Source organism: Xiphophorus hellerii, chromosome 9 (genome assembly GCF_003331165.1).
Source record: "Xiphophorus hellerii strain 12219 chromosome 9, Xiphophorus_hellerii-4.1, whole genome shotgun sequence".
In the NCBI taxonomy this organism is placed as follows: domain Eukaryota; kingdom Metazoa; phylum Chordata; class Actinopteri; order Cyprinodontiformes; family Poeciliidae; genus Xiphophorus; species Xiphophorus hellerii.
In genome coordinates this window covers 5,985,698-6,012,294 of record NC_045680.1, presented here as the reverse complement: position 1 = coordinate 6,012,294, position 26,597 = coordinate 5,985,698, and the positions used below count along the sequence as shown (strand labels likewise).

Sequence of the window (26,597 nt, the reverse complement as noted above, 5' to 3'; positions counted from 1 at the left end):
CACGTTAACCGAACTCCTGTACCAAATAAAACAAACTCTGGTGCACTTAAAAAGCTCGGTCTCGGTTCGGTTGATGTGAACTCTGATGTGATTTGAAAGCATATGTGGATGCAAGCGGACTGGAGACAGCTCCAAAAGCAGGAAGCAGACTATAGCGCTGAGCATTCTGGGTAAGAACAACCAAAACAAATGTAAATATGGCGGGAGAAACAGCTCGTCGTTTTTGAGAGGGTCTTCGCTGCAGCCTGCGGAAAGGGGCGGTGACGGACCACTGTCAGTCTCATACCTTATATGGAAATTGGACTATTACATTCCGGAAATGAAGGGGGCGCTATTTTCACAGTCACTAGTATAAATACCTTAAAGAAGCGGGGTAAGAAGTTTGAGAGGTTTCACCACTGACATTTGCCACGCGATCCACAATGCAAAAACCAGGAAGTCAGCAAAAGGTACTTTCTACCGTATTAAATCCTTTTTTTACAGAGTAAATCAATACGCTTTTCTAGATTAGTTAGAAAATATAATTGACAGCTGTAAACGAGTGAAATTCGTAGTTCGGGAAGGCTAATTTTAGCATGTAGCATAGCTAATTATTTCGTGCAGGCCACCGTTAGATAAAAATCTAAAAGTAGAAAATGTATAATTGAAAAATGTATTTTATGCTCAAAATTTGTTTTTTTATTTAAATTTCACAGATGCACGTATCAATTTGTAACACTGGGATCGGAGCTAAAATTGTTCCGTACTGCATGAACAACAAGTACTACTGTCCCCTTTGCTCATACAGTGCGGATGAGTCTTACAAGGTTAAGAACCACATTGCAAGAACTGCTGTGGTTCAACATAACGGTATGGAAAAATACACTAATGAATGTTTTTTTTTACACACTTATCAGTTCTCTCGTGTTTTTATTTTATTTTATTTTTTAAGGTTAATATTTTTTAAAATATGTTTTTGTACACCAATGTTCAATTTCTGGAAAGTCTAATATTTTTTATAAACTAACAGCTTTCTTTATAAGCTATCAGCTGCCATCATAGTACCCAGAGATGAGTACATCTCTGGGTATTTTCAATGTATTTCAATGTATTTTTAGTAACTGTGCAGCAAACTACACATTTAAAAGTAACAAAGTATTTTGTGAAATGGCTATTATTAAGTACTGTTTTACTGATTATAACGTGCAATGTAATATTACCCATTTATTTAAGCAGACATTAATAAAAATGAAGTTATGTGCACTGTTAGGTATTTTAAAACCAAAAAGGAAACATTTTAATACAAGACAACAAATTAAGGTTAGAGGAAACCTAACATAAACAACTTTTATCTGTGTATCGTGTTTAAATTTTTTGTGTATTAAAATGTGTTCTTCATTCAGTGAAGTTACTCACATTATGTTGCATGTAAGAGTATAACATTTTGAAAAATGGTCCTAATTATTTATTTTTTTGTCAAAATTACAGAGTAATTGAGTTAATCTGATTAGTTAATCTCTGCCCATGGCTGTTTGAGCAATATCACTTCTAAAATTTAAATTCATTTTTTGCAGAATATATATTTGTTATCTGGAAGCCATTAATTGTTAAATCCTACAAAACAGTAACAATGTTAAGGAATGTACAGTGATTAATTCAAACATGGCTTTTTTTCTACCAATCAATTGTGTATTTAATAGCTACTACTTTTATTGTAGTAGCTATGAGGCTACTAAGAAAAACAGGGATTCATTCTCCCTGTTCTGAGGGATAATGAATCACATCTTGTTTAAACATATCTGCAATGTATATAAATGCTTTTTTAAAATTTTACTCATTTCTTTTTGTTACTGCAGAATTCCATATCTTCAGATGTGGCCTACCATGTAGAGACACCACTCACTTCCATTGTCCTTACTGTTTTTCCACCATTGACAGAAGGGACAGGTTTGTTAATCATTTGGTTAATCACAGAATGACTTTTCACATGGTGTCCAGCTGTGCAGCAGCCCAGCCACCTGTCCACCTACCAGCTACAGACATCCAGGCTACACAGGCGCCTGTCCGTCCAGCAGCTACAGACATCCAGGCTACACAGGCGCCTGTCCGTCCAGCAGCTACAGACATCCAGGCTACACAGGCGCCTGTCCGTCCAGCAGCTACAGACATCCAGGCTACACAGGCGCCTGTCCGTCCAGCAGCTACAGACATCCAGGCTACACAGGCGCCTGTCCGCTCAGAAGATATGATTACATGTGAAATGTGCAATCTGCGCCTGAGAAAAAAGAATCTTCGTATTCATTTGAAAAGAAAACACCATGAAAAAGTGGAGCTGATTTCACAAAATCATCATTTAAGGAGTCAGTGTGTGGATGCAAAAAAAGGTGTTTTTGCTGTTCAGAAATCCTTTTGTGGTCCATCAAAACCTATACATGTAATCAAAAACACCTGGTCACAATTTCACAGATCAGAGTGTGAGCTTGACAGGTGTAATGTGAATGCACAATTTGCCAAGCGAAGTGGGATTTTGCCTTTTGAGTGTGAACACATTCAATCATTACGCTTTTGTCCACGCGCCACAGACTCAGAAGGACCTCTGTCTGAAACTACCCTCAACATCCTGGTTGACAACTTATGGTTCAGTGTTAAAAGAAAAGAAGAACTTTTAAAAAATCAGCAAGAGGCGCTATCAAGTAATACGCCGTTTTCAGTTCTTCTTTTTGGCAGTGGGACAGACACAACTTTTCACGTGTCTATCTTTGAACCAAAAATGGCATTTTTCAGCAGACTTGGAAGGGTGATTGTCACTTACGACAAAGGAAAAAATACCTGGCATTGTGCATGTACAGAGGGCAAAAGGTCCTGTACGCACAAGGCTACGGCAAAGTGGCATCTTTTTGAAAAAATGCCAGACATGTTCAAAGCAGCAGTACATTCAGAGGAGGATGTTATGTGTGGGACAACAGTATCAGAATGTCAGGAGGAAAGTGGTTCCATTACTGATGATGCAGCAGAGAGGATAATCAAGTATTTGATTTACCACAAGAAAATACCTGCTGATCTTCCTGACAGTCTTATCACCAGAAGTAGAGACGCCAAGTCTCTCAATGGGTTCCCCAAACATCTGATCCCATCAGAGACTGAATGCACAGAATGTGGACAGCACGCCAGTCTTGGTGACCCTCAGTTGTTGTCTTCCACTGCTAAAATAGTGACTCTGACAGGAGTAGTTAAAGGTTAGTAATTTAATGTACTCCGCTGTAAGTACAAGTGCACAGATTTATTTTTATTTCCATAAGAATAATATTAATATTTTAATTCTATCATGTCAGCATAAGATCTTAATAGTAACCTTTTTAATATTCTCGTAGGTATATCAACATACAGGAAGACTTGCCCCAACTGTTCGATGGTTTACCGATATCAAGACTGGGAAGATGGTATTCACAACTTCAACGATCACTTGCTGCTGTCCATACATTTTTGTCTGGTACTGAGGAATGCATTGCAGGTTAGTTGCATTTTTTAATTATTTGTGTAGAATGTGGATATTATTTTTAACACAATACAATAAATGGTTAAACATGCATTAATGAGCTTTTCATCTAAAGGCATCACTGTGACTTTGTAAATGTGCCTTACTTATTTCTGTAGACTCACACTGCTGTAAGTCGCATAATCGAAACTATCGAATACACAGAAGGAGAGAACTTTCCTTTCAAGGATCGAATCCTGCAGGCATATCTGTCGTTTGAAGGTCTAAGTGACCATGATTACCAATACTCATGTGATTCATGTGGGTATCATCCTGCAATTGTTGTCATGGATCTACATAAGAAAGGTGTTTTCAGCATGCCAGGTAGGTCTTTATGTTTGAAACCTGCATGGATCAAAATACTGTTATTTGACATTTTTGACTCATCTGAAATTAACATTAAAAAAATAAAATCCTGTGTTTTTTGTTTTATTTTAATAGTTAGTGAAATACCAAACCCACCTCAGCAATATAATGGCGAAGTTAATGCGCGCTCATTTTGGGAAGCGGTTACTATGGAAGTGATTAGCCGTGGACTTTATCCACGTAAGTCTGGTGTCTACTCAACAGATAAATGGGAAACATTTTGTGTACCAAGTAATTCATGTATTAATGTGACTCAAATGTTTTTCCTTGTCTCCATTGTATTTCTCAGCTGGCTGCAAGAATCCTTTTGTTGTAAAGCCTACTTATCACAACTGGTCCCCCTGGATTGGACCACAGACAAGACGATCTGACATTTTGATCAACACAGAGAGTGAAAAAGTCCACTTGCCTGATTCCGACAGTGATGTAGACCAGTTTCTCACAGAAGAGCGGCTTGCAGATGAGGTTCTCAATCTCAAGGTAGTCTCTTTTTTTTTATTTATTTTCAGAATTTTCCGATTGTGTTTGTCTTTCAGGACAGTTAAATAATATTAAAAATAACTAACTTTTGGTTTTATTTTAAAGCTACCTGAGATCAGGAGACTCTGCAGTCAATGTGGAATTGACAGCAGAGGTTCTAAGATGGATCTTGTGCTCCGTCTGCGGGACAAAATGGCTTCTAGAGCCACATATAACAAGGTTTTTGAGAAAGTGTGGGGTGCCTCTGGTAAGTGTGTGACAACTCCTAACAGAAAATGTGTTAACCCATAAGAAAGTATGACCTTGAGAAAAATAGAAATTACCAAAAAAACATGCCTTGTGTATCTGCTATTTTGAACATATAACACGTTGTCATAGTAATGTCAATGCTATTGTTAAGCTTAATTTAGTACACAACAACAAGGACCTAGATAAGTTGTATGCTGTACTAATAAGAATATGATTTGTTGTTTCAGGTGGATGGGCTGTAATCACTTGTCCCTGTGGCATTATTTATTCTGTAAAGTTTAACCTGAGAGCGGAGAGCCCTAGAGACTTTGCAGACCTTCTTTTATCCTGGAAGTTTTTTCCCAATATTACAGTGTATGACTACCCCAGGGGATTGGTAAGTTATCTAAAGAAGAGGTGTGCTAAGGATACCCCATTTACCATCCACGATGGTAGATTGGTTGAGGCCACCCCTGAAAACATAAGACAAGCTACTGAAAAAAAACTTGCTGTAAACTTACCCTGGTTGAAGCACAGGAAAGAACCAGAAGACAAGGGAGGGCATCCTGTCACTGGCTCATTAGAGCATTATTGTCTGAGTGACGTTTTCCACCAAGGCAATAGTAAGGATGAGAAGGATGTCTTGCGGAAGATTGAGATGGTTCCGGAACTGGCAGGAAGATTAAACAGCCAGTGTGCAGAGCAACTATTTGCAGGCATGAGGAAAAATAACTACTTCCTGAATATGCTCAACCCATCCACGCACATCTTTCTGCAAAGAAACATCCTCCACCATTTCAATCTTAGGAAGAACACAAAAACCAAACAAAACATTCTAAAAGTTGCGGGGCCGCATGCAAATTTGGTCCTAGACAAAAATGGATGCATCATAATGGGTAATGCTCAACTTTTGTGTTATCGTTGTGGTAGTCTCTGAAATTAAAGCACAACACATATATTAATGTAGGACTGTTTCTGTTGATAAAGGCTGTGAGAAAAACCAGCAACATGCTTGCAGTTTGGAAGCCAGCGTTATTCAAACTCACCAATGTTCTCTTGATGACTCTTTGACAAGCTTACAAACAACTGGAGCAAATAAATTCACCTGGACTCAAAAGCCTAATAACACAGAAATTACTTTGGTAAATATTTATATCAATTTTGCTTGGTGTTTGTTTTTTTAATATTTCTTTCTGTGTTTTTTTTTTTTTCAAATAATTTTTAGTACTTATAGTTGTGACATGATCAGGTGTTTGAATTTTAGTTTAAAACAAAAGACACTGCACAACAGTGTTCCCAATATTTTTCTGTTAGAGACATCTGTTATGATGTGAAATTTCTAACAAACAAGCAGTATAAGCACATTGTAAGTTGTGGATATCAGTAAACATACTTGAGGAATGCATGATATTGTGCAAAATTAAGTTAATAAAATGTATTTGTCTTCCATTTTTCTTTCCTAAGCTTGCTCAAGTATTGGACCAAACCAGAGATCCAGCTGAATATGTTGCTTGTGTTGATGGGCAGGTCCTCACCAGAGGAGACATGTTCACTCTTGGTTTATCGCAAGACATGAATGGGCAGGTGAGTTTAAATATTTTTCAAGCCATATCAGTGTTAAAGTTGTTTTTTATGTTGTTAAAATATGACTGCTACAATTCTTCAAAGATTCTGAACTCCTGTCTGAAAGTTGTTGAAAGAATGTGCATCAACAAGGTATGTCAATTTATGTAACCTACATTTGTTTCATGATATTTGAGAGGTTGGAATCGTATAAAAACTAAAAGAGTAAATCTCATAAACGTGGAAATGAAAAACAATGTCAGGCATGGTTTCGGATGTGAATTTAACATAGATGACAAAAAAGTGTCTCTTTACTTTGAACTTCTTGATTGTCCCTTTTTTATTATTATTTCTCTAGGGCATCAAAGTTTTTGCAGGAAACAGTCATGTAGTCCACACCTGGTTTCCACCTCTTTCCCTTGACCCAGCACAACACCTACCAGTACATCCTGTTGATAAATTTATGTTCACCTTTGGAGGTCAGATTCACCACAATATATTAATTATTTGATTTAATTGGAAGCCGCAGGCACAAGATCTGGACTGGGTTCTGATTCCTGTGTGGCATCCTGGACATTGGACACTATGCGTTAGTACAATACTTATTTGATATTCACCTTCATATTTACTGCCTTTCTTGAAAGTAGTCAAATTCATTCATTAATGTGCAGTAGTGTTCACCATCAGTGCGACATATTATTTCAGATTCTGAAGCCTAAACATAGGGAGATTTTCTTCCTTGATTCTATCAATGGCACTGGCTTCACTGATGAAAACCGCATCAGAACATTAAGGTTTTATAGGAATAAGTTTGAGTGTGGCATGTGTTCAATATGTTGTTCCGTTGTTCCACGGAGGCAAAGGTTCAGCATTAATCTTCATTTTTATGTAACAGTAAATATACAAATTGAATTTGTGAATAACATTTTAATGTCTGAAATTTGATAAGACACACATTTTGTAAGCAGTTTCTTGTTTCTTTTTAACAAAGACATGGGTTAAAGCTGGACCATCAAGAGACCGTTCTGTCTCACATCTGTCTTGCATTTTCATACATCTTTATAATTTTTATGTTGTGAAATATACCCTTGCTAATTTTTAACTTCTCTTATGATTTGCATCATCAGAGAAGTCTGTCTTCAGATGTCATCTGGTCCATGGACAGAATTTGTTGGCAACGATGTTGAGGTGAGATGTTATGATGGGACACTTGTGGTTCTTAAGAGCTGCTTATTTCAAACCGTTCCTGCTTTAAATGTTTATAAGCAATACTGTGGGTAAGGCTGTTGTCCTTTACCTCAATTTTATAGTTAAAGTAATGACGCATTACTTTTCTCTACCCTGTTTGAATTTTCTCTTAAACACCACAGGGATTGCCGAAACAAGGACTGTCCAACAACTGTGGAATGTTTGTAGTGATGGTAACATCCGCTTTCACCCACCATATTGTTGTATGGTTTGTGTAGATGTAATAATCAAAATTTTCTCAACAGTATGCACTGTACTTTGTGATGGGAGCATCATTTGATTTCAGCGAGGTAAAGAAAAAGATGAGAGTCTATTATTTCTGTTTGATATTTCATTAAATTTCAACCTGTGATGTACACAGAATGATATGATGACAATACGAAGATGGTGGTCTCTCACTCTCTTGACAAACTTCCCTGTGAAGTAAGAACAATAATGTACCACATCATGTTACAAATATGACAGTTTTTTTAAGAAAACATCCCTTTGTCCTTTTTAAAGGTCCAGAGAAGAACTGCAAAAGGAGAGAAAGCGGAAAAAAGTTGAGGAAAGGGAAAAATGTGAGGTGAGTTGTAGCTAAAATTCATGACTTTGTATTTTCAAATCATGTAATTTCTATTCACAGTACACTTTTGGTGTATGCTTATTTTTTTAAGTCTGAAATAAAATCAGGATAGAACAATTAAAAGGGTTGAATGACTTTTTATGTTATTTGGGCTTGCATTAATCTTCCACTTAAAAAAATCTATATTTTTACAGACTCTGTTTGCTGATGACCACAACTATGCCAAAGCAACCGAGGCACAAATTGAGGTTAGTTTTTAAAAATATGCATAACTAGTAATTTTGATTTGTGTATCTTTATGTGCAAATGAAACTACAACTCTAAATGATTTAGGCAAAAAAAAAAAAGTAAAATGTATTATTTGGACAGCGTTTTTTATACCATTACAGATGGATAGGATAAGGTACTGACAGATACTAAGTCTTAATTATTGTTTCATGCTCGTCACCATTCAGGTACAAAGTATACCGCCAATCTTACAGGTAAGATTCATTCATAATCATGTCATAGCCATTCTTCCAGGATAAGTCTTGCAATGCACCTGTTTTTTTTACTATCATTATTTTCAGATGCCTTTGATTGTCCTGGAAGCTATTCTCCAGGAGGTAATACTGGCACAGGGAGACACAGCTTACCTCACGTTGGCATTGACATGCAAGTCCTTTGAAGCCATTGTGTCTGACCCAGTGTTCAGGAAGAAGACTCACTTTGCTTGGTTGGATGGTAAGGACCTTTCACTTTTTTCACCTAAAACATGTGAAATTAGATTTCCACTACATAAAATAAGTTTTTCATTAACAGGTGAGATCAACTGGGAAAATTTTTCTGAATCATTCAAGGCAGAAAACAGGATTCCTTTTGCGGTTATCCAATGTTCTTCCTGTAACCGGCAGTATAAAGACTCTGTGGGCTTCACCGGGCATGGAAGACGAGGAGAGTTCCCTCGTTACTATTGTGATGGCATACCTGGACACTGCCCTGAATGCCAGTACTAAATGCAAGGAAGATATTAGTTTTTTTTCTTTTTTTTTTATGATGAAGCACATTTGCCTTTTTTCTTGTTCAGTCATTTGTTTTTGAAATATGTTAATAAAATATTATGTACATTTTTGAATGTTACTTTTGTTGTAACTCATTTGATTGAAATTATTTAGTTTTTATAGAAATGGTGTCATTTCCACACAGTTACATTGTGGCTGTATTTTGTTGTAGAGTAGAGCCAATAAAATGGTTGTAAATATATTGTAACAGTGTTGTTTAGTATTTGGATAACCTTGATTTAACAATTTAAAATACATGCTAAGTTCATAATTTTCAATATTTTATATGTGTAAATACAATGTTTCCTATACTTTTTCAACAATGACTGGAATCAATACAAATTTCATTTACAAACCTGACATACGGCACAAACAGAAACACAAATGTTTCTGCTTGTTTTAACAGTCAGAATGAACTGTTTTATAATAAAGCAAGCACATACAGAAACATTGTTTAGTTACAAAGTTATAATCCAAACATAAGATTAAAGGTAAGCTGAGCAAAAGTAGAGATCAGGTGGAAGTGATGGAAGCTCAGGTGAGGAGCAGTTGCACATCAAGCCGGAGTTTCTGAAGGGTGGAGGAGATAAGACCGGCGCCGTGATCAGGTGAGATGAAGACAGTTATAGTTACAATTTACACAGGTTTAATTTATGTATCCAGTGAATTTATTAAAAAAAGGTTTTCATATAGAAAAAAATAACTCCTGAACAGCAGATCATTCTCTCTGGCGGTGACCAGCGCAGCGTCTACGGCCGGGTCCGAAGATTATTTCTTATCAAATAAAATTTCTAAAACCTACTTTCTGTGTGAGTCTTTCCAGGTTGAAGCTGAATTTAAAGTTTTAAATGAATCACTGGGTTCTGCAACAATTGCATATTTAAGGTCTTTGGAGCGCAGTTTATAAATTGATTGCAATTAGAATAGATTTGTAATTTCTAAATGGAATAGTGGGACACCAACCAGTTTACTGGTTAAGACATTATGGTAAACAATAACAGTTGAGCTTGTTAGAAGTTCAAAAGTCATTTAATTTGTTAGTGAATTATATTCAAGATATGAATAATAAGAAAAATATTTGGCAAATAAACAGAATTGTGAATGAACGGACCAGGTTGGCCAAAATTGTTGACCAAACCTCTTTTCCATCTAGTCCTTATGAAATAATGAAAAGGACATTGTATATTAGATTTTAACTTATTTATTTTAAGAATACCATTCACAACATCTAAAACTATTATTTGAATTTCAACACCAGCAAGTATTTGTTTATGGATGGACTGGCGATGTGTCCAGGGTCCATCAGCAGCTCTCACCACCCCGCTATATGTGTATAATAATTAATGGAATGGATAGATGTGTTCTTAATGTAATGTACATTTGTCTCTAAAATATTAATTTAATTTGTTTTATGACTTTTGTTTGGGATAGTTAGGGTGTAAAGATAGATAAATACATCTCCATGATTCCTTCTTTTAGATTGTTTGTTAATATAATTTTAACATCCGAAAAGAAAGATTTAATAAACGTAATATATAACGTATCTCATTTCCTTAACGTTTAATTTGTAATTAATTTTAAATGTTAAAAGTGTTATTGGGTGTTTTGAAAAGTTTTGAAAGTGTAAGTTTTGAAAGGGGTAGTCAAATAAAATGCGTTATTATTATAATTATGAAAACACGGCGCACCCTTCATTTCCTTATTATTGTTTATTGTAGATTGTTTGTTACTAATGTAATTTTAACATCCGAAAAAAAGATTTAATAAAGATAAAAAAGCGGACATACCACGTGACTGACATACCACGTGACTGACATACCACGTCACTAACATAACGTAACACGTGGTATGTCATTTCCTAATTAGTAATTAATTTTAAATGTTAAAAGTGTTTTTGGGTGTTTTGAAAGGCGTTGTGAAATAAAATGCGTTATTATTATTATAATTATTAAAACACGGCTGGTACAGGAAATGGTGTCACTGGCGCCCCCTTCATTTCCGGAATGTAATAGTCCAATTTCCATATAAGGTATGAGACTGACAGTGGTCCGTCACCGCCCCTTTCCGCAGGCTGCAGCGAAGTGTACTTGTCGTTTTTGGCCAAAGGAAAAAAACAGAAATCCTGCAACTGCTAAAACCAGACGCCACTCCATTTTTGTTTACTTTTCCTGAAGAAGGAAGTTGCAATCAAGTCTTCTTCAGAGGTTTTTGTGTCGTTTCCTTTAGTGCTTCTTGGTGCAGCGCCCCCACAGGCAAATAGGGGCTCTGGTTTGTTGGCTCTGGTTGCCTGTATTAGCAGTTGTCAGACAGGAAAGTATGTTATGAGAGAGAGGGAAGACATGCAGCAAAGATGATCTGGCCGGGATTCAAACCTATCGAGGACTTATGGGTCACGCTTTACCTCTTGGCCACCGCCGCGCCCAGGAACTGATTTTTTTTAAAGACTTTGGATCGTCTAATACAGCACAGTGTGAAAACAAACAGCAGCAGCTGAAAATGTAGCAAATGTTGCAATTTTGCCCCCCCCCCCCCCCCCCCCCCCCCCCCCCGTCGGACCGAGTCTATCAGGTGTAAAAGCACCGTAAATATGATCTCTCCCCCGCAAAGAGTCTGGCTTTTAATCCCTTTTTTTGCTTTGTAGGCTACATGTTCAAGTGGAAAAATAAAAACAACTTTTAAATCCCAAGTTTGGTCTGACTCCGACATTCCTTGACTTCTAATGTAACATTTAGAAAATATTTGGAAAACATCAAAATACCTCAAATTATTGAAATACATTGCATATTTGCTTCTTACTGTTTTAAAACTGTTCAGAAATATTTATTAGGAATTGAAATCCTGCTTTGATTCGCAGTCATCTCAGCTTCACATTGCTGTAGCGCTGGTCGTACTGAGCAGGCGGCGGGAACAACGGTCTCACAATGTAGTCATCCTTGTGGTTTGTGCTGAAATCCATGTCGCCCAGCGGGAACTTGAAGTTGGTCTGTTTGGTTTACAAAGAGCAGATTAATCACCAAGCTTAGACATTCCTGCACATGCAGAGATGTAAGCACTGGAGCTTTTATAAGGGCAGTGTTAAAAGTCACTGCGGCAGGAAGTTTGATGGGGGATTTTATTTTGTGATTCCTCACCTTTTGCTGCGACTCACACTGCTGCTGTAGGGTGATCTTCTTAGGCTTGTAGTCAGCCATTGTGGTGGTGATTTTTGGCCCCAAATCTGAAAAACAAGGAAGTCAACAAAGTATTATTATTATTATTATTACTATTTTTATTATTATTATTACTATTTGTACACATACCTGGTCCGGTCAGAATGTTACTCTTCGGATAGGTAGTTACTTTGGGTTGATCTACTTCCTGTTGGATGCTCTGCTCAGTTTTTTGGGGGTTGTAGCTTTCTGTTGACACACTTTCTGGGCCAAAATAGACGTTACTTTTCGTAATCAAGCCGGGATCAGGTAAACTCGTTGGAGGCCGTGAGCCATTCTGCTGGTGTGTGAGTAAAATGTGACACCTTCAGATTACTGAATCAAAATAATCTACATTAAATAAAACTCCCAGGCTCTATGAAAGGTCCCAAGCTGGCCTTTTATGAATTTAACAGTTAAGAATTAAGAACTATGTCATGTTTGTGGTAATATAAATACATAAAAACTGTAAAGAGTAAGATTAGTAAGCTTACACTTGAGAAGAAGATGCTGTTGGTGGTGACATAAATCTTTTCTCCGCTTTGCTCCTTGTTAGTGTCAACAAAGGGCAGATAGCTGGCACACTGGGCTGGTTTTACTATGACAATAGGCTCTGTAGTCAACGAAACAAAATTAGATTAATTAATGCGCTAATATTTTATCAGTTGACTTGATTTATTCATAAAATGTTGCTATATATATAATGTGGTACAGAGTCACACATAATTTTTTATTGTAAAACTTTAGTTGTGTTGAGTCTAGACGTAAATATAGCTGGAAAAATGAGTTTTATTGTATCTATTGACATGAAATTCACACCAGAAACCTCCAAGTTACAGTAAAGCGAGACTTAGTCACACTGCTGGAGGATTTAGATTTAAATGCTTTTTTTAAAACCAAGATATTTCTTTCTGGTAGAACATTAGATGTACACCATTCAAAAACAACATAACAAAGTAAAATGAGTGTCACTTAAAACATCTCCATATTTTATTTTAAAAAATTGGATGTTGAAAAGTGTTTAACAGTGCTCTACATCTAGCGGTTAAAATGTTTATTGGCAATACATCTATTAAACCCAACCAACCATCGTTTTCAATGGTTTCTCTGCTTTTTTCATTGTTTATTCTTGTTGCAAAGAGAGTTAAAGTTCGAGGAAACTCAGCTTCTTCAGTTTTTGAAGCAGAACGACTGGGAACATTCAGGAGTTTAAACATCAGGATCAACTGTTATGAAGGTTTTGCAAAAGCAAGGATGCCGAGATCTTCACAGAGTTTTTTGCTTTTATTGATTTGTATATAATGAGAAACCTGATGATCAACTATCGGTCTGGCCTAAACCAGCTCTTCTCATCTGAAAATAAGAGCAGGATTGCTGTCTAAATGCTGACAGATCTCAGCTGGTTTCTTGGATTTCTAAGCTATTTTGCAGGTTTTTTAAAAGATTTTTTTTCTTCCCATGTTCTATTTATTACACATAATTTAGGGCCTAATTTTTGCAGGTTTCTTTTTGTGGGTAGATTTCCTCAGTTATTGTTGGAAGACCATTAGAAACATGTTTACTGAGAAAAATTACATAGTCAACACTTTCTACTCGCTGTAAATGGCCAAATGTTCCACAGTTTCACTGTTGTAAAGCTGTCTGTATCTAATTCACTGAGTGAACTGCATTATTATATCCGGAAGCCATTTCAGCAGGACAGAAGTCAAAATGAGGAAGCACGTACCAACTCTGTGGGATTTAAATTCATCTCTGAAGGAGGTGGCCCAGCTGTCTTTGTAGTCATATCTGGGTCTCAACTCATCCTGAATTATCGGCTTCGTTGGGCTGTAAAAAAGTTTCAATCGTTATTTTGTTCATTAATAAGAGAATACAAGATGACCAACATTTTTTAAAAGCAACAATAAGATTCCAATTTATAAGTATTTAATGGTGCCGAACAATACATAGATATTAAAGGTTTCAGTTTTTCAAAATGTTTTTCCTTTTTATTTTGTTATTGCAGTAAAAAGTTGTCAATCTTAAACTGGATAACTTTTCTCCAGCCTCCTTTAATTATCCTCTGTGGGGTTAAAGTTTGGACTGATCCACGCGTCAACATAATGTCTCTTGCTCCTTGAAACGCTCTTTCACAATCTGAACCTGATAATTCCTGATTTCGATGTCCTGCTTCCACTGATGCAGCCATGAATGTGAAACAGAACAACTCTTAACTTTTAACACTCAACGATCTTTTTTTAGAGATCCAAAGTCTGTTCTTTATCCTCCCGGCTGCAAACTGAAGCGGTTTATTCAGTTTAAAGACAACACTTTAATCCTTTCACATTCAAGCGTTCCTGATCACCATTCCATCTATTTTACTTCCTTGAAAATTATTAGTTATGACTCTAATTTATTTAAGTTTTAACATTTCTCCCCATGACTGTTTATGTTTTACTAAACGGCAAATTATTACCTTTCAGCATAATGAAATTAGTTGTGTTTTTAAAATAAACTTTAAAATAAACCTTCCAGAAAACTTTCTGACCTGTTGACAGAGATCTGAGGGAATGCTGATGAATATGATGTCTGTGTTTCTGAACCCTTTGCAGGATTACCCATACAGACGGAGGAGTAATGCTAAAAAACAACAAGAAAAACTTTTAATCTAGTGTTAATTGTAAATTTCTATAAGATATTTTCACCAGAAACAATTATTTCATACATTTTAAAGCTGATCAGACTAGTTCATTCAGCCACATTCTAGCTTAATAGTTCTATAATAATCGACTGTGTAAATCTGTTCTCGGTGCTGCTATGGAGAGTTTCTAAAATTATCTCAGAAGTGAATGTTTTTATTTCCACCATATTTTTGTGTAGTACCCTTTCAGCTAGCTCTACTGGTTGGACAAGATGCTTCCTATAGACGTCTTTGTATTGGGAGAGAAAGTTGAGAGCGCGTAGATCTCTTTTTATTGTTGGAAAACCTTCTTCTACAGAGAAAAAAAAACATGATTTGACATTTTTGTTAAACATTACCAACAGCAGAATCAAGAAATAAACCTCGCTGCAATGATTTTAGTGTTACTCATTACAAGGGACATGAGGTTAAATAGTTCATTGTTCAATGTTTAACTTGTTGTTGGAAAGCTAATCTTAGTAAAATCTAAGATTTTAATCTTAGATTAAAATCTAAGATTCTAAGATAAAATCCTGTGGCCATTCATTCATAATTTAGCATAGCTTTTCATTTAAATCATGAAGCAAAAGTGAACAACATACCTAAATGACTGACTTTGGGTTTTACCAGTTTTGATGGTGGATGTGGAATAAAGCTGGCTTGTGTCATGCTTTTAGGAATATCTTCCAGCGACTGGATGCTTATTTTTGGTTGAAAGTTGCTAGTAGCTCTCTGGAGACCAGTAAACTGCTGGGAGGAGATTCCCTGAAGGTCTGCAAGCATGTTAGAGTTATCCTTGTGCAGATTATACATAGCAAAATATGAATCAGGACACCTGTCTCAGGTATGTGTGGGGTACCTGAGCTGTTTATGGCCTAAACAGCTCTAGTAATCTGACTATGATATGAGAATTGCTCTCTAAATAATGACTAATTTCGGTGGTTCTTAAGCTGTTTGGTAGCTTCTTTTCAGTATTAACCCTTTGCACATGACTTCACGCTCTTCAGAACTTGGCCCGCTCCGCCATGACAGATATCAAAACAACCAACGCGCTCATGTAAAGCCTGTCAAAAAACAGACATCTCTAGCCTAATATCGCTTTTATTTACTTGATTTCACTGTAGAAATGGTCATAGAGTGCAGTGCGATTCACTGCACAAACAGACAAGGATGCAAAGCAAATTTGTCATTTTACTGAATAACTTTTAATGAGGAAAGATACGCAGCGGCGATGGATAGCAGCCGCCAATCATTCTGTCAAATCGTGGATTAGCAGCGAACACCTTACAGGGTAAAAAGACTATCGTTTATATAATTAATAAGTATGATTAGAAAGATATCAAATATCGCATTATGGAGAAGCTACTCGTCTAGCCATTGGTAACCATGGAGACAGTGTCGCGCCGTAATGTAGCCTAGCATGTAAGGAATAAACCAGTTAACATCTCGTCTTTTGTACGTTTTTAATATCGCTTCGGTGTAAGGGGAAACCTTACGCCGAAGGTTTATATCATGATGATTTATATCATCATATAAGATTTATATCATATAGATTTATATCATGATTTATAATGATATAAATCATTATAAATTTATAATGATATAAATCATGTGGTGTGAATTCAGGCAAAGTTGGTAATTAGATCAACAGTCAGGAGAGAGGCGGTTCGGGTCGGTTTGTAAGCTAACTGTTTCTAGCTTCTGTAAATACCTCCGTCTATGAGCCCCGACCAGGTGTGTTACGTTCACCGACAAATTAGCTCGACTTGAACAAGTAGAAACCATGAATAAACTGGCAAAAACAACTTGGGAAAACAACGTAAGTCGCTCTGTTCAATATTCCCGTCCCTCACTTCTGACGTCCATCATGGCGCCTTGAATGATTACGTGACGTAGTTGCAAAGGGTCAATTGATTTCTTCAGTGATTTTTTTCCGTGACATTTCATTTATTACACATAATTTACAACCTAATTTTTGTTTGTCTTGTTAAGTGTAGAGTATCTGTGAGTTTGATGTGGATTAGCCCATGAGAAACATATTTACTGAGACAAATTAACATATTCAACACCTTTTTTTCTTTACTTTAAATGGCAAAATGCTCCACATTCATTTTCCGGTTCACTTTCATCTTGTTAAACTGTATCATTGTATCTAAAAGCCATTTTAACAGAGCTAAACTCATAATAAGTAAAAACATACCAACTTTGTGGGCTCTAAAGTCATCTTTGAAGGTCGAGGTCAGGCCGCGTTTAAAGACATCGCTCTGGTTGAGCACCGTATTATCTTTCTTCTTCGGCACTCTGCGAAAACTATTCAATTGTTCTTTTGTTAATTACAAACAAGAAAAATACAAGATCATCTACATTTTTCAAAAAGCAACAACGAGATTCAAAATTGCAATAACTTAACGTTGACTGGCCATAAAGAAAACAACCATGCACAGTGATATCGCAAACAAACTTTAACTTTTCAACGTTTGTAGAAAGATTTCAGTGTTTCAACGCAACATACCAAAGTGATTTTTTCTTTCTCTTTTATTTGTTATTGAATTAAAAATATTTTTTCTCCAGTACTCCTTTAATTATCCTCTCTGGGGTTAAAGTTCGGACTGATCCACGTTTCAACATAATGTCTCTTGCTCCTTGAAACGCTCTTTCACAATCTGAACCTGATAATTCCTGATATTGATGTCCTGCTTGCACTGATGCAGCCATGAATGTGAAACAGAACAACTCTTAACTTTTAACACTTAATGATCTTTTTTTAGAGATCCAAAGTCTGTCCTTTATCCTCCCTGTTGCAAATTGAAACAATTTATTGAGTTTCTTCACTGCTGAGTGGTTTTCTTAAGGCTAAGCAGCACTTTAGTCCTTCCACATTCAGAAATGTCCTTCAACTATTGAGTCTGTTTTTTTTACTTTCTTGAAAATGATTAGTATTCAGGTTTTAACATCCCTCTCCACATTTCACCACTTAAAACAGTAGTTTTGGTGAATTTTGTCAGTTGTTTGTGTGACAGCATAAACCTTTAAGGTTCGCTATTCTCTATATCTGGGATAAATAACTTTGAGGTGAAAAATACTAAGCATTACTGAACTCTTCTAATGACAGATTATTACATTTTAAGATAGTAAAGTTAGTTGAAAAGACACGTTTAAATTAACTGAGTAATTTAAAAGAAACTTTCCAGAGGTGGAGAAAAGTTTCGTACCTGGTGAGATTGAGATGGGGGTAGGATGCTCTGTACATTGTCTTTGTTTCTGAACCTTTCCCAGGGTCACCTAAAATGATGCTGGAGAAATGCTGAAAAACAAACAAAAATTATTTTAGTCAAAATAACTTTAATCAGTTATTTTATAGTGGATTCCTAATTTAAATGAGTTCTAACAATGTTTTATGGGCTACTGGATACACAAACATCTACCAGGATAGACAAGGAAGGAAGGAAGGAAGGAAGGAAAGAAAGGAAGAAAAACAAAAGAAGAATGGAAGGAAGAGAAAAAGGAAAGAAGGAAGGAAGAAAGGAAGAGAAAAAGGAAGGAAGGAAAACGTAAGTCAGTAAGTTAGTTAGTAAGAAAAGGTAAGTAAGTAACTAAGTTAGTTAGTAAGGAAAAAGTTAGTTAGTTGGTTATATAAAGGTAAGTGAGTGAGTGAGTGAGTGAGTGAGTGAGTGAGTGAGTGAGTGAGTGAGTGAGTTAGTTAGTTAGTTAGTTAGTTAGTTAGTTAGTTAGTTAGTTAGTTAGTTAGTTAGTTAGTTAGTTCATTTTGCAACAACTAACTGTCACGTGTGTCACACTTGTGTCTAATGAACACAAACTGTCGCTTCCATTTGAACAGAAAACTACGAAAAGCCGTCTTGGTGTAAACTTTTCCAAACTGACTCTCATCTGCTGGACCTGAAGGTAATTTTCTACTATTGTTTTCCAATTCACAGACCAAATGAGCACCTGTTCTCTGGGTTATATTTATATTCCAGGTAAACATAAAAATCATGGATTATTAATTTGAAGTTCAGAGAGAGCACATTACCAAATTAGGTGAACAACGAATAAAATGTATCAAATCACAGCTACTTTCTTTTTTTTAATTTGTGTATTTTTATCAATCCATATATATAAATTGTGATCTAAATACAAACTAACCAAGAAACTGAAAAGCTCCTTTGACAGTTTGTAACACAGTTATAATGTTGAATTTCTGGGTAACTGTGCTGCTATGGAGAGTTTCTGAAACAATGTCAGCTGTTCTCCCATTAAATTATCTCCGAACTTAATGATTTTATTCCTGCCATAAATCTTGTGAAGTACCTTTCCAACAGGCTGCACACGCTGGTGAAGATGTTTCTTATAAGCATCTTTGTATTGGGTGATAAAGTTGAAAGTGCGTGGATCTCCTTTTATCGTTGGAAAACCTTCTTCTACAGAGAAAAACAAAAACCAAAACAAAAGCATGATTTGACGTTTGTTAAACATTACTGACAACAAGATCAAGTAATAAACCCTCACTACTTTGATTTTAGTGTTACTCATTACGAGGTACATACGGTTAATAAGTTCACTGTTCAATTTTTAACTTGTTTTTAAAAAGCTAATCTTGGCAAAATCTAAATAACACATAAGACTGTGACATACCTAAATGTTTAGCTCCACATTTTACTAATTTTGATAGAGGTTGTGGAACATAAGAGCCATGTGTGATGGTTTCAGGAATATGCTCCACCGACTTGAATATTGTTGCGTCTGTGGGTTTAAATGTTTTGGCAAATAGCTGATGGCGGGTTAATCCCTGGGATTCCATGGTAAAAGTCTCCCTGTGCCTGAAAGTTTGTAGACATGTTAAGAGTTATTCTGCTGCAGGTTATCCATGGAAAACGATGCAGCGGGACACCTACCTCAGGTGTTTGTGGTTTCTAAGCTGTTGATGGTCTGAGAATACTGTTCTGCTGCCTGCAAGCTGAAAGTCTCAGTCTACCCATATATGAGTTGCATTAGCATATGGCTAATTTCTGTCTCAGCAGATCTAGAGAGTCCTTCTTGGAGCTTCTTTGCTTAAGTTATGTGGTTTCAGAGCATTTGAAAAATGCTACAATGCCTCACCGTGGAAACTTCTGTGCTGTGGAACATGATAAAGTTGTTTGCTGCTACTGCAAAGAAACAAACTCAAGACATGGTGTCAAATAACCTGTCAAAATGAAAACAATAGAAAAAAAAATTCATTTTCATTGAGTGTAAATCTACAAAGGGACATGTAGCAATTAGGGAGGTGGCAAAATCTTTTAAAGCAAAGGAAAGACAAAAATGATGCAACATGATGTAATGCACCTTTGCTCATGCTTCAATGGCCTAAGGAGACTTTCCCACAGTTTTTAAAATAATCTAATTAGAATGAAAACGCAAGAATACGAAGATAAAGTACAAAAAGCTTATTAGAAATAGCAATGGAAAAATTATACATAACATTTTTAAATCAATTTCAGTATTTAGTCTTCATTGTAAATATCAAAAGTGTAATCCTTCAATGGACAGCTTAGTGATTAAAACTGACTTGAATATGACAAAAGTCATTCTATATCTACAAATTAAATTTTACTTCTTATTTTTTGCGGGTTAAGTTGGAAGTGGGAAAGGTTGTTTTGCATCTTTAAGGGAGTTAATTCACCAGTGTCATTTGGACATAGATAATTCTTTTTACTTTTATAAGGCATTTGACATGGAGATTTTTTTTTTTGGTTTTCCTTTATTCGTGCATAACGACATTCTGATTTAAATTCCCCTTCAAACCTTTTATGGATGCAAACTCGACTAAAAACCCACTTGTATTTGAAACGTAATCAATTACAAATTTATTGATGGAACCTGACTTAATGTCGTGTTTTGATTGTTGATTCTATGTTGCATTGTGTTTCTGTGTTTGATATGATGTAAAGCACTTTGAAATTCCTTGCTGCTGAAATGTGCTATACAAATAAAATTTGATTGATTCAATAAACAAGCTGAGAAAAATCTTACGCCATTTGCTGTACCCACACCTGAAAATATGTGAAAAATAAAGTACCTATGTATATTTTAAAAAATCTTTTCAAATTCACAGCGACCCAGGAGGCTCAAATAAGTGAAGTTGTATCCAAGTTTTACTAGCTACATTCGCCCTGCCACGTAAAATCAATTTCTCCATGGCAACGGCAGAGGTCAGTCAGATTCCATTTCAGTTCAGTAATATTTCAAATCATAATAAATGTCAAAAATTTAAAACCAAATATATGGATGCGGTGAAATGTTGATTAAAGATTAAAACTGTTTTGTAGAAAGAAAAAAAAAAATATTGTCTTTTTCTCCAATGTAACCAAGAAAACGGAAGTGACGTAGATCAGCGGCATTTTCTTCCGCTCTCTTTTCGTTGAGGCTCAGCTAGCGGCCGGGTGGGTACACGTTTTGGTCGGATTTTATTTTAGGATTTTTAATTGTATTTAACACTTTTATACAAAAAATATTTTGCTGCGTCGTGTATTAAGTTAAAAATATTACCTGTTATGTTAGTATTATTAGTGTTTTAGGTACAGAATTAGCGTTATCGTATTTAGATTTTACGTTACCGACAGGCATGTGGCGCGGCCCTTCAACCAGTTCACCGAGCTAACGGCTAGTGCTACGTTTCATATTAGTCTGTACTGGCCCTGCAGATACATCTACATTATTTTAGGTAACAAATATATGACCAGCATAAAGATTAGCGTTTATGTAGATTGTGTGTGAGAATAATGTGAACTCTTGACGGCTTTGAGACGTCATTGAAAGAGCTAACCGTACGCCAAATCTGACCAGAGTTTGTTTCCTCCAGCCTGCAAACATGCAGATCTTCGTGAAAACGTTGACGGGGAAGACCATCACCCTTGAGGTTGAGCCCAGCGACACTATCGAAAATGTCAAGGCAAAAATCCAAGATAAGGAAGGTGAGTTCTAGCGTCTTCACCGCACTCAGCTGTAGAGAAAAATATTACATTATTTTCTACTCTATCATTAGCACAGGTATGTTGGCAACATTTCTAAAGATGACAAAACAAATGACTTAACCTGGAAGAGGATTTAAATAAATGTTATCTATTTAAGTTTAAATTAAATCAAAGTGTGGGATAATTTATTGCTAAATTTGAGCTCATGATTTAGTACCTCAAAAAAATTCTTAACTTTAAGATTTTTCAATAAAACATGAAGCTTTTTCAGTTTACCACAAATGTCAGTAAATTGTCTTCAATCAATTGTTTGATTAGGCCAAAATGTCAAATTAGTTACAGTGTAATGGGGTATTTTGTTTTATTTACTTCACAGCAAAGGCAATGGAAAATACCAAATGATCTGGCTTTGTTTACTTTGTTGCAAACCTTAAAACTGTAACAAGAATGCAACCGTGAACCAAACGTTTGCTCACTAATTCATATTAATATGCGACTTTTTCTTTGTTTTATTACTTTTATCATCAGTATTTTAGTTTGTGGGCTTATTGGAAATGTGCCATCACAGATCTCTGAAGAAAATGGAAAAGTGAAAAAACTAGGAAAATTCAGTTTGTGTTTTAATCAGGGTTAGTTTATATACATTTCTATGGTTTTTAAAATGTTGGGACTCAGTCAATAAGTAATTTGTTTGTGTTTGCAGGTATTCCCCCAGATCAGCAGCGTCTGATCTTTGCTGGAAAACAGCTGGAAGATGGACGCACGCTGTCAGACTACAACATCCAGAAAGGTGAGGCCTGAATATCCCAAAATGCACAGAAGAACTAAAACAGAGTCATGACCTCATAAACCATGGCAAATAATCTGTAGGATTAAGTTGTGTCAACATTAGAAAGCATGAGTCTTTCTGTAGATCTGATATTCCTCGTGTAAATGTAAGATATAAGTATTTTAAGTTGTTTGGGAAATAGTTTTGAAATCTCTTTGAGGTATAAAAATTTGTTTTTGTTGTGTTCCAGAATCAACCCTCCACCTGGTTCTCCGTCTGCGTGGCGGCATCATCGAGCCGTCACTCAGACAGCTGGCCCAGAAGTACAACTGCGACAAGATGATCTGCCGCAAGTAAGTCGAGTTATGCAGAAATTTGCTCCGTTATGTGCAAAATTGCTTTTAATTTAAGTCACCATATTCAGACTAAGCAATTTTGCATTTATACAGCTGAATATTAAGATAACTTTTAGTCTTAAACTTAAAATAACTTTAGTTTTTCACTTATTTTAATTTCTGCCACATCTAAGTTTTTCTGTATTTAATAGATTTTTGATGCAATATATTCTGACTTTAATGCGATTTTAACAGAACTACATCTTTCAATGTGTGAGTTGTTGAAAAACAGATCATTTTTCCTCCCAGGTGCTACGCCCGTCTGCACCCTCGTGCTGTGAACTGCCGCAAGAAGAAGTGCGGACACACCAACAACCTTCGCCCCAAGAAGAAGCTGAAGTAAACACTTTGGGTGGATTGGCACTGTGCGCCATTTTGCGTTAAAATAAATAAGAAAATTATGTTTCCAGCCTGGTGTGTGTGTTATTCAGTCACTTCGCCTGCTACATAATGATGACATAATTACCTGGAATAAGCCACAGCTGGTCCAATGATCTTTATTACAGTTCGCCAAATGTTCTCAGATGAAGATGGAAGATAGGTGGGGAGTTCGCATTATTTCTGTTCGCAGAAACGTTCCCCCTCTGTCCTGGATAACTCATTACGTGACTTCCTGGAGTTTGTAGCTGGACTTTTCCAGAACTTACTGGTCTGAGCAGAAAACCGAATATCACATGGATGAGCTCATTAAGACACTAGAAGGAAAGAGAGCAACTAGTTCAGCAATAATTTCAGAAATCAAATGTATAAAAATACCAAAATTTATGTACTTTTATATTTAAACTGTTAAGTATTTCACTTTCTAAGTAGCTAAATTAACCTTTAGAACGTGCTACAAATCCTGAAGATTTCATTTCTGTAGAAATTGTAAGAAACAAATCATCTTTTTCCATTAAAAGAACCACAGCAGGGTTATTGCAGGGTAACAGTTTAATGTTTAAAACAGCTCAGTACAAATATAATGAAATCATCTCATCAAATCCCATTAAAGATTTATTTAACACTGATAGTTTAGTCGTCGGTTCACTTCCTGTTGGGCGACTTGCCTCTACTCCATGGACAGTTCTGAGGTATTTGGAGTCCAAGAAAACCTGGAAAAATTAAATTTAATGGAGGCGAACATCAGATTCCTTCAGGTGGAGTTTGTTTCAGTTCAGCCGAAAATCGTTGGCGCTGCTCTTTTGCAGGTAGCGCATCCTTTTATAGTCTTTATCCTAATGTATGAAAGAAAAGATAATTTCATGCTTGCTACATCTTTTGTCCTGCCTTCTAGTATTTCAAAAAGTATTATACACTCACATGAGGGATACAAAATCCTGCTTTTACTCTTCATTACAAGCAGATTTAGAGAAAAAAACAGCAAATTTAAATACTCCAAATGTTCAGTTATTAACTTTCCTCTGATACTTGTGTCACAATCTGCATGTTAAATATTTGAATGTTGACTAAACCTACATGAAGTCTGGTCTGTTAGCAGTAGAGGGCATCCTGCCTGTTTCTGCCCCAGTCTAATGAATCTACAAGGTCGCTGTGCAGAAGTCAAACAGAGACGAGGCTGTTCTGACGCAAATGTCTGACATTAACCTTGCAGAGCGTTTTTTTCCTTCTCTCTTTTACACAAGGTGGCAATTCATCATAACCTATTAACACCATGAAAAAATCATGAAAGGTTTTGCAAAGGTCTCAATCTACACATGACTTCCATTTTCTACAAGCATGCAGCTCTGTTAGGAGTATTGCTGGATCGGTTGCAGGCAGCAGCTGAGTTTTGATCCTTTGATTGGTAACGAGGCTGAAGAAATGCTTGTAGTGTTAATGTGACTTAAAAATCAGAACAGCTGAGATTTTATTTAAACTATAAGTCAAATGACTAAATCAAAACTCAACATGCAGCGACTCGTACCGCTTAATGTTCACATTTTGTTACAGAAAATGAAGTGTAAGGAAAATAAATGAAATCAGAATTAAATGTGAGGAACATCAGTTTTCAAGTTTTCACAATGATTCTCAATTTAATTCAAGTCTGAACTTTAATTAGGGAATTTTAGGACCTTAATCCAGGTGTAAGTTTTCTGTAGGTACAATTTTTTTTTCCAGAAATAAAAGGTTGACAGCATGATGCTGCCACCACCACCAGTCACCCTTTAGATGGTGATGGGCTCCATCAGTGTACTGCCACTCTTGTCTGTAGATTTTGGCAGGAAGTAGTTAAAGCAGCAGTATGAAACTTACAAAAATAATTATTTTTTACATATCTGTTAAAGCTGTCACCATGTTGTGACAGTTTAATACGAGACAGATAATCTGTAAAAGGATCAATCAGTTTCTTCCAGCTGATTCGAGTACCTCGATTACTAAATTATACTTTTACAACAGCCCTAATCAGCTCCTCCCTGAGCTATCGCCTTTTGAAGAACGGCACGACTCCTGACCAAAAACAATCCATCAGTGCCCAGAAGATGAACTTATTGCTGTCAATCAATCTCATGTACTTGTTACTAAACGTGCTAATGATGGAGAAACAACTTACCATTACAAGAAACCATTTATCCGCTGTCACCAGTGGCTATGCTAACTACCCTTAGCATTCTTTTCAGGCACTGTTATGGTATTAGCTACTAAGTGCAGCGCAACATAACTTGTCGTGAATGCTAGGCTAGTTAGCATGGCCACCGATGATGGCGGGTAAACGGTAAGCTGTTTCTCTGCCATTAGCACATTTAGCAGTGAGTACATGAGGTTGATTGACAGCAATATGACCCTCCTCCTGGCTCTGATTGGTTGTCTTTGGTCAGGAGCGGTGCATTTCTTTAAAAGGCAAAAGAAGCTCAAGGAGGAGATCTTTTCACAGATTATCTGTATTTTATTAAACTGTCATGACATGGTGGCAGTATTAACAAATATGTAAAAAAGATATTCTTTTTATAAAAGTTACTACTGCTGCTTTAAGGCTTTCTTTAAGCAACTCTTTCTGGCATTTTTGTAAAGGTGGCTGAATACAAATGATTGTGACAAGTTGGATTTTATTAAAACTTAAATAATTTTCCTTCCACTTCACAATGATGTTCTACTTTATTAGTCTAAAATATTAAATCCCAATAAAACACTGAAGTTTGTGGTTGTCCTGCGTCAAACAGCAGAAAAGCTCAAGAGGTTTAAATACTTTTTCAGATGACTGAATACATCATAATGCAGTTTGGTACTCAAACTGTTTTCACATCTTGATGCTTTATGACCATTCTGGCTGTCACTGATTCATCAGCTGCAAAAAACAAACAAAACCCCAGCACCCTATTTGTACCAATACAACTGTCACTGAGAAATCAATAACTCATCAGTTGCAAAGAAGCGATAAAAAAAAGAAGAAATCGATGGTTTTTGTGCATCTGGAGTTCATATCGTAACGCTGACAGATGGGTCAGCTAAGTACCACTTTACTACTGAGTTGTGCTGTTTGGACCTGAGGCAGCACTGCAAAAATATGAAATATTACCAAGTAGTTTTATCTAGTTTCTAGTGCAGATATTGTATTACACTTGAAATATGGCAAAACTAAATTACAAGTAAATTTTCTGCAAGATATAGGAACTTATTTTAAGTAAATAAATCTTTAATATTGATGAAAAAGTGAT

The 26,597-nt window shown here is 36.1% G+C and overlaps 2 protein-coding genes and 1 long non-coding RNA gene across 5 annotated transcripts; 2 read left to right on the top strand and 1 right to left on the bottom strand.

Annotated features, from left to right (window-relative positions):
* Positions 1-229: 229 nt before the first annotated feature.
* Positions 230-9,206, top strand: LOC116726007 (uncharacterized). 3 transcript variants are annotated; one of them, XM_032572461.1, is made up of 24 exons: positions 230-449; positions 696-849; positions 1,836-3,215; positions 3,351-3,490; positions 3,634-3,838; positions 3,956-4,060; positions 4,170-4,360; positions 4,466-4,607; positions 4,837-5,484; positions 5,576-5,730; positions 6,053-6,172; positions 6,257-6,304; positions 6,510-6,593; positions 6,675-6,740; positions 6,857-6,945; positions 7,279-7,339; positions 7,522-7,572; positions 7,645-7,689; positions 7,761-7,822; positions 7,901-7,964; positions 8,159-8,212; positions 8,420-8,446; positions 8,534-8,687; positions 8,766-9,206. In XM_032572461.1, exons 1-24 carry the CDS (start codon positions 423-425, stop codon positions 8,957-8,959), a joined length of 4,266 nt encoding a protein of 1,421 aa, XP_032428352.1. In that variant the 5' UTR covers positions 230-422; the 3' UTR covers positions 8,960-9,206. The 3 variants fall into 3 exon arrangements, 2 of the variants coding, with proteins under 2 accessions (XP_032428352.1, XP_032428351.1); XR_004340520.1 differs by lacking the exons at positions 6,857-6,945; positions 7,901-7,964; positions 8,159-8,212; ... (1 more) ...; positions 8,534-8,687; positions 8,766-9,206 and having other exon boundaries at positions 7,761-7,780; XM_032572460.1 differs by lacking the exons at positions 6,857-6,945; positions 7,761-7,822; positions 7,901-7,964; ... (2 more) ...; positions 8,534-8,687; positions 8,766-9,206 and having other exon boundaries at positions 7,522-7,666.
* LOC116726009 (uncharacterized) lies at positions 7,494-26,534 on the bottom strand. The gene is made up of 3 exons (XR_004340521.1): positions 24,893-26,534; positions 17,478-17,484; positions 7,494-7,505 (listed from the first exon to the last, which is right to left on the bottom strand). It is a non-coding gene; the product is annotated as an uncharacterized LOC116726009 (long non-coding RNA).
* uba52 (ubiquitin A-52 residue ribosomal protein fusion product 1) lies at positions 21,200-23,374 on the top strand. The gene is made up of 5 exons (XM_032572462.1): positions 21,200-21,270; positions 21,690-21,801; positions 22,505-22,591; positions 22,821-22,923; positions 23,215-23,374. The coding sequence occupies exons 2-5, from the start codon at positions 21,699-21,701 to the stop codon at positions 23,306-23,308; spliced, it is 387 nt and encodes a 128-aa protein (XP_032428353.1). The 5' UTR covers positions 21,200-21,270; positions 21,690-21,698; the 3' UTR covers positions 23,309-23,374.
* Positions 26,535-26,597: the final 63 nt, after the last annotated feature.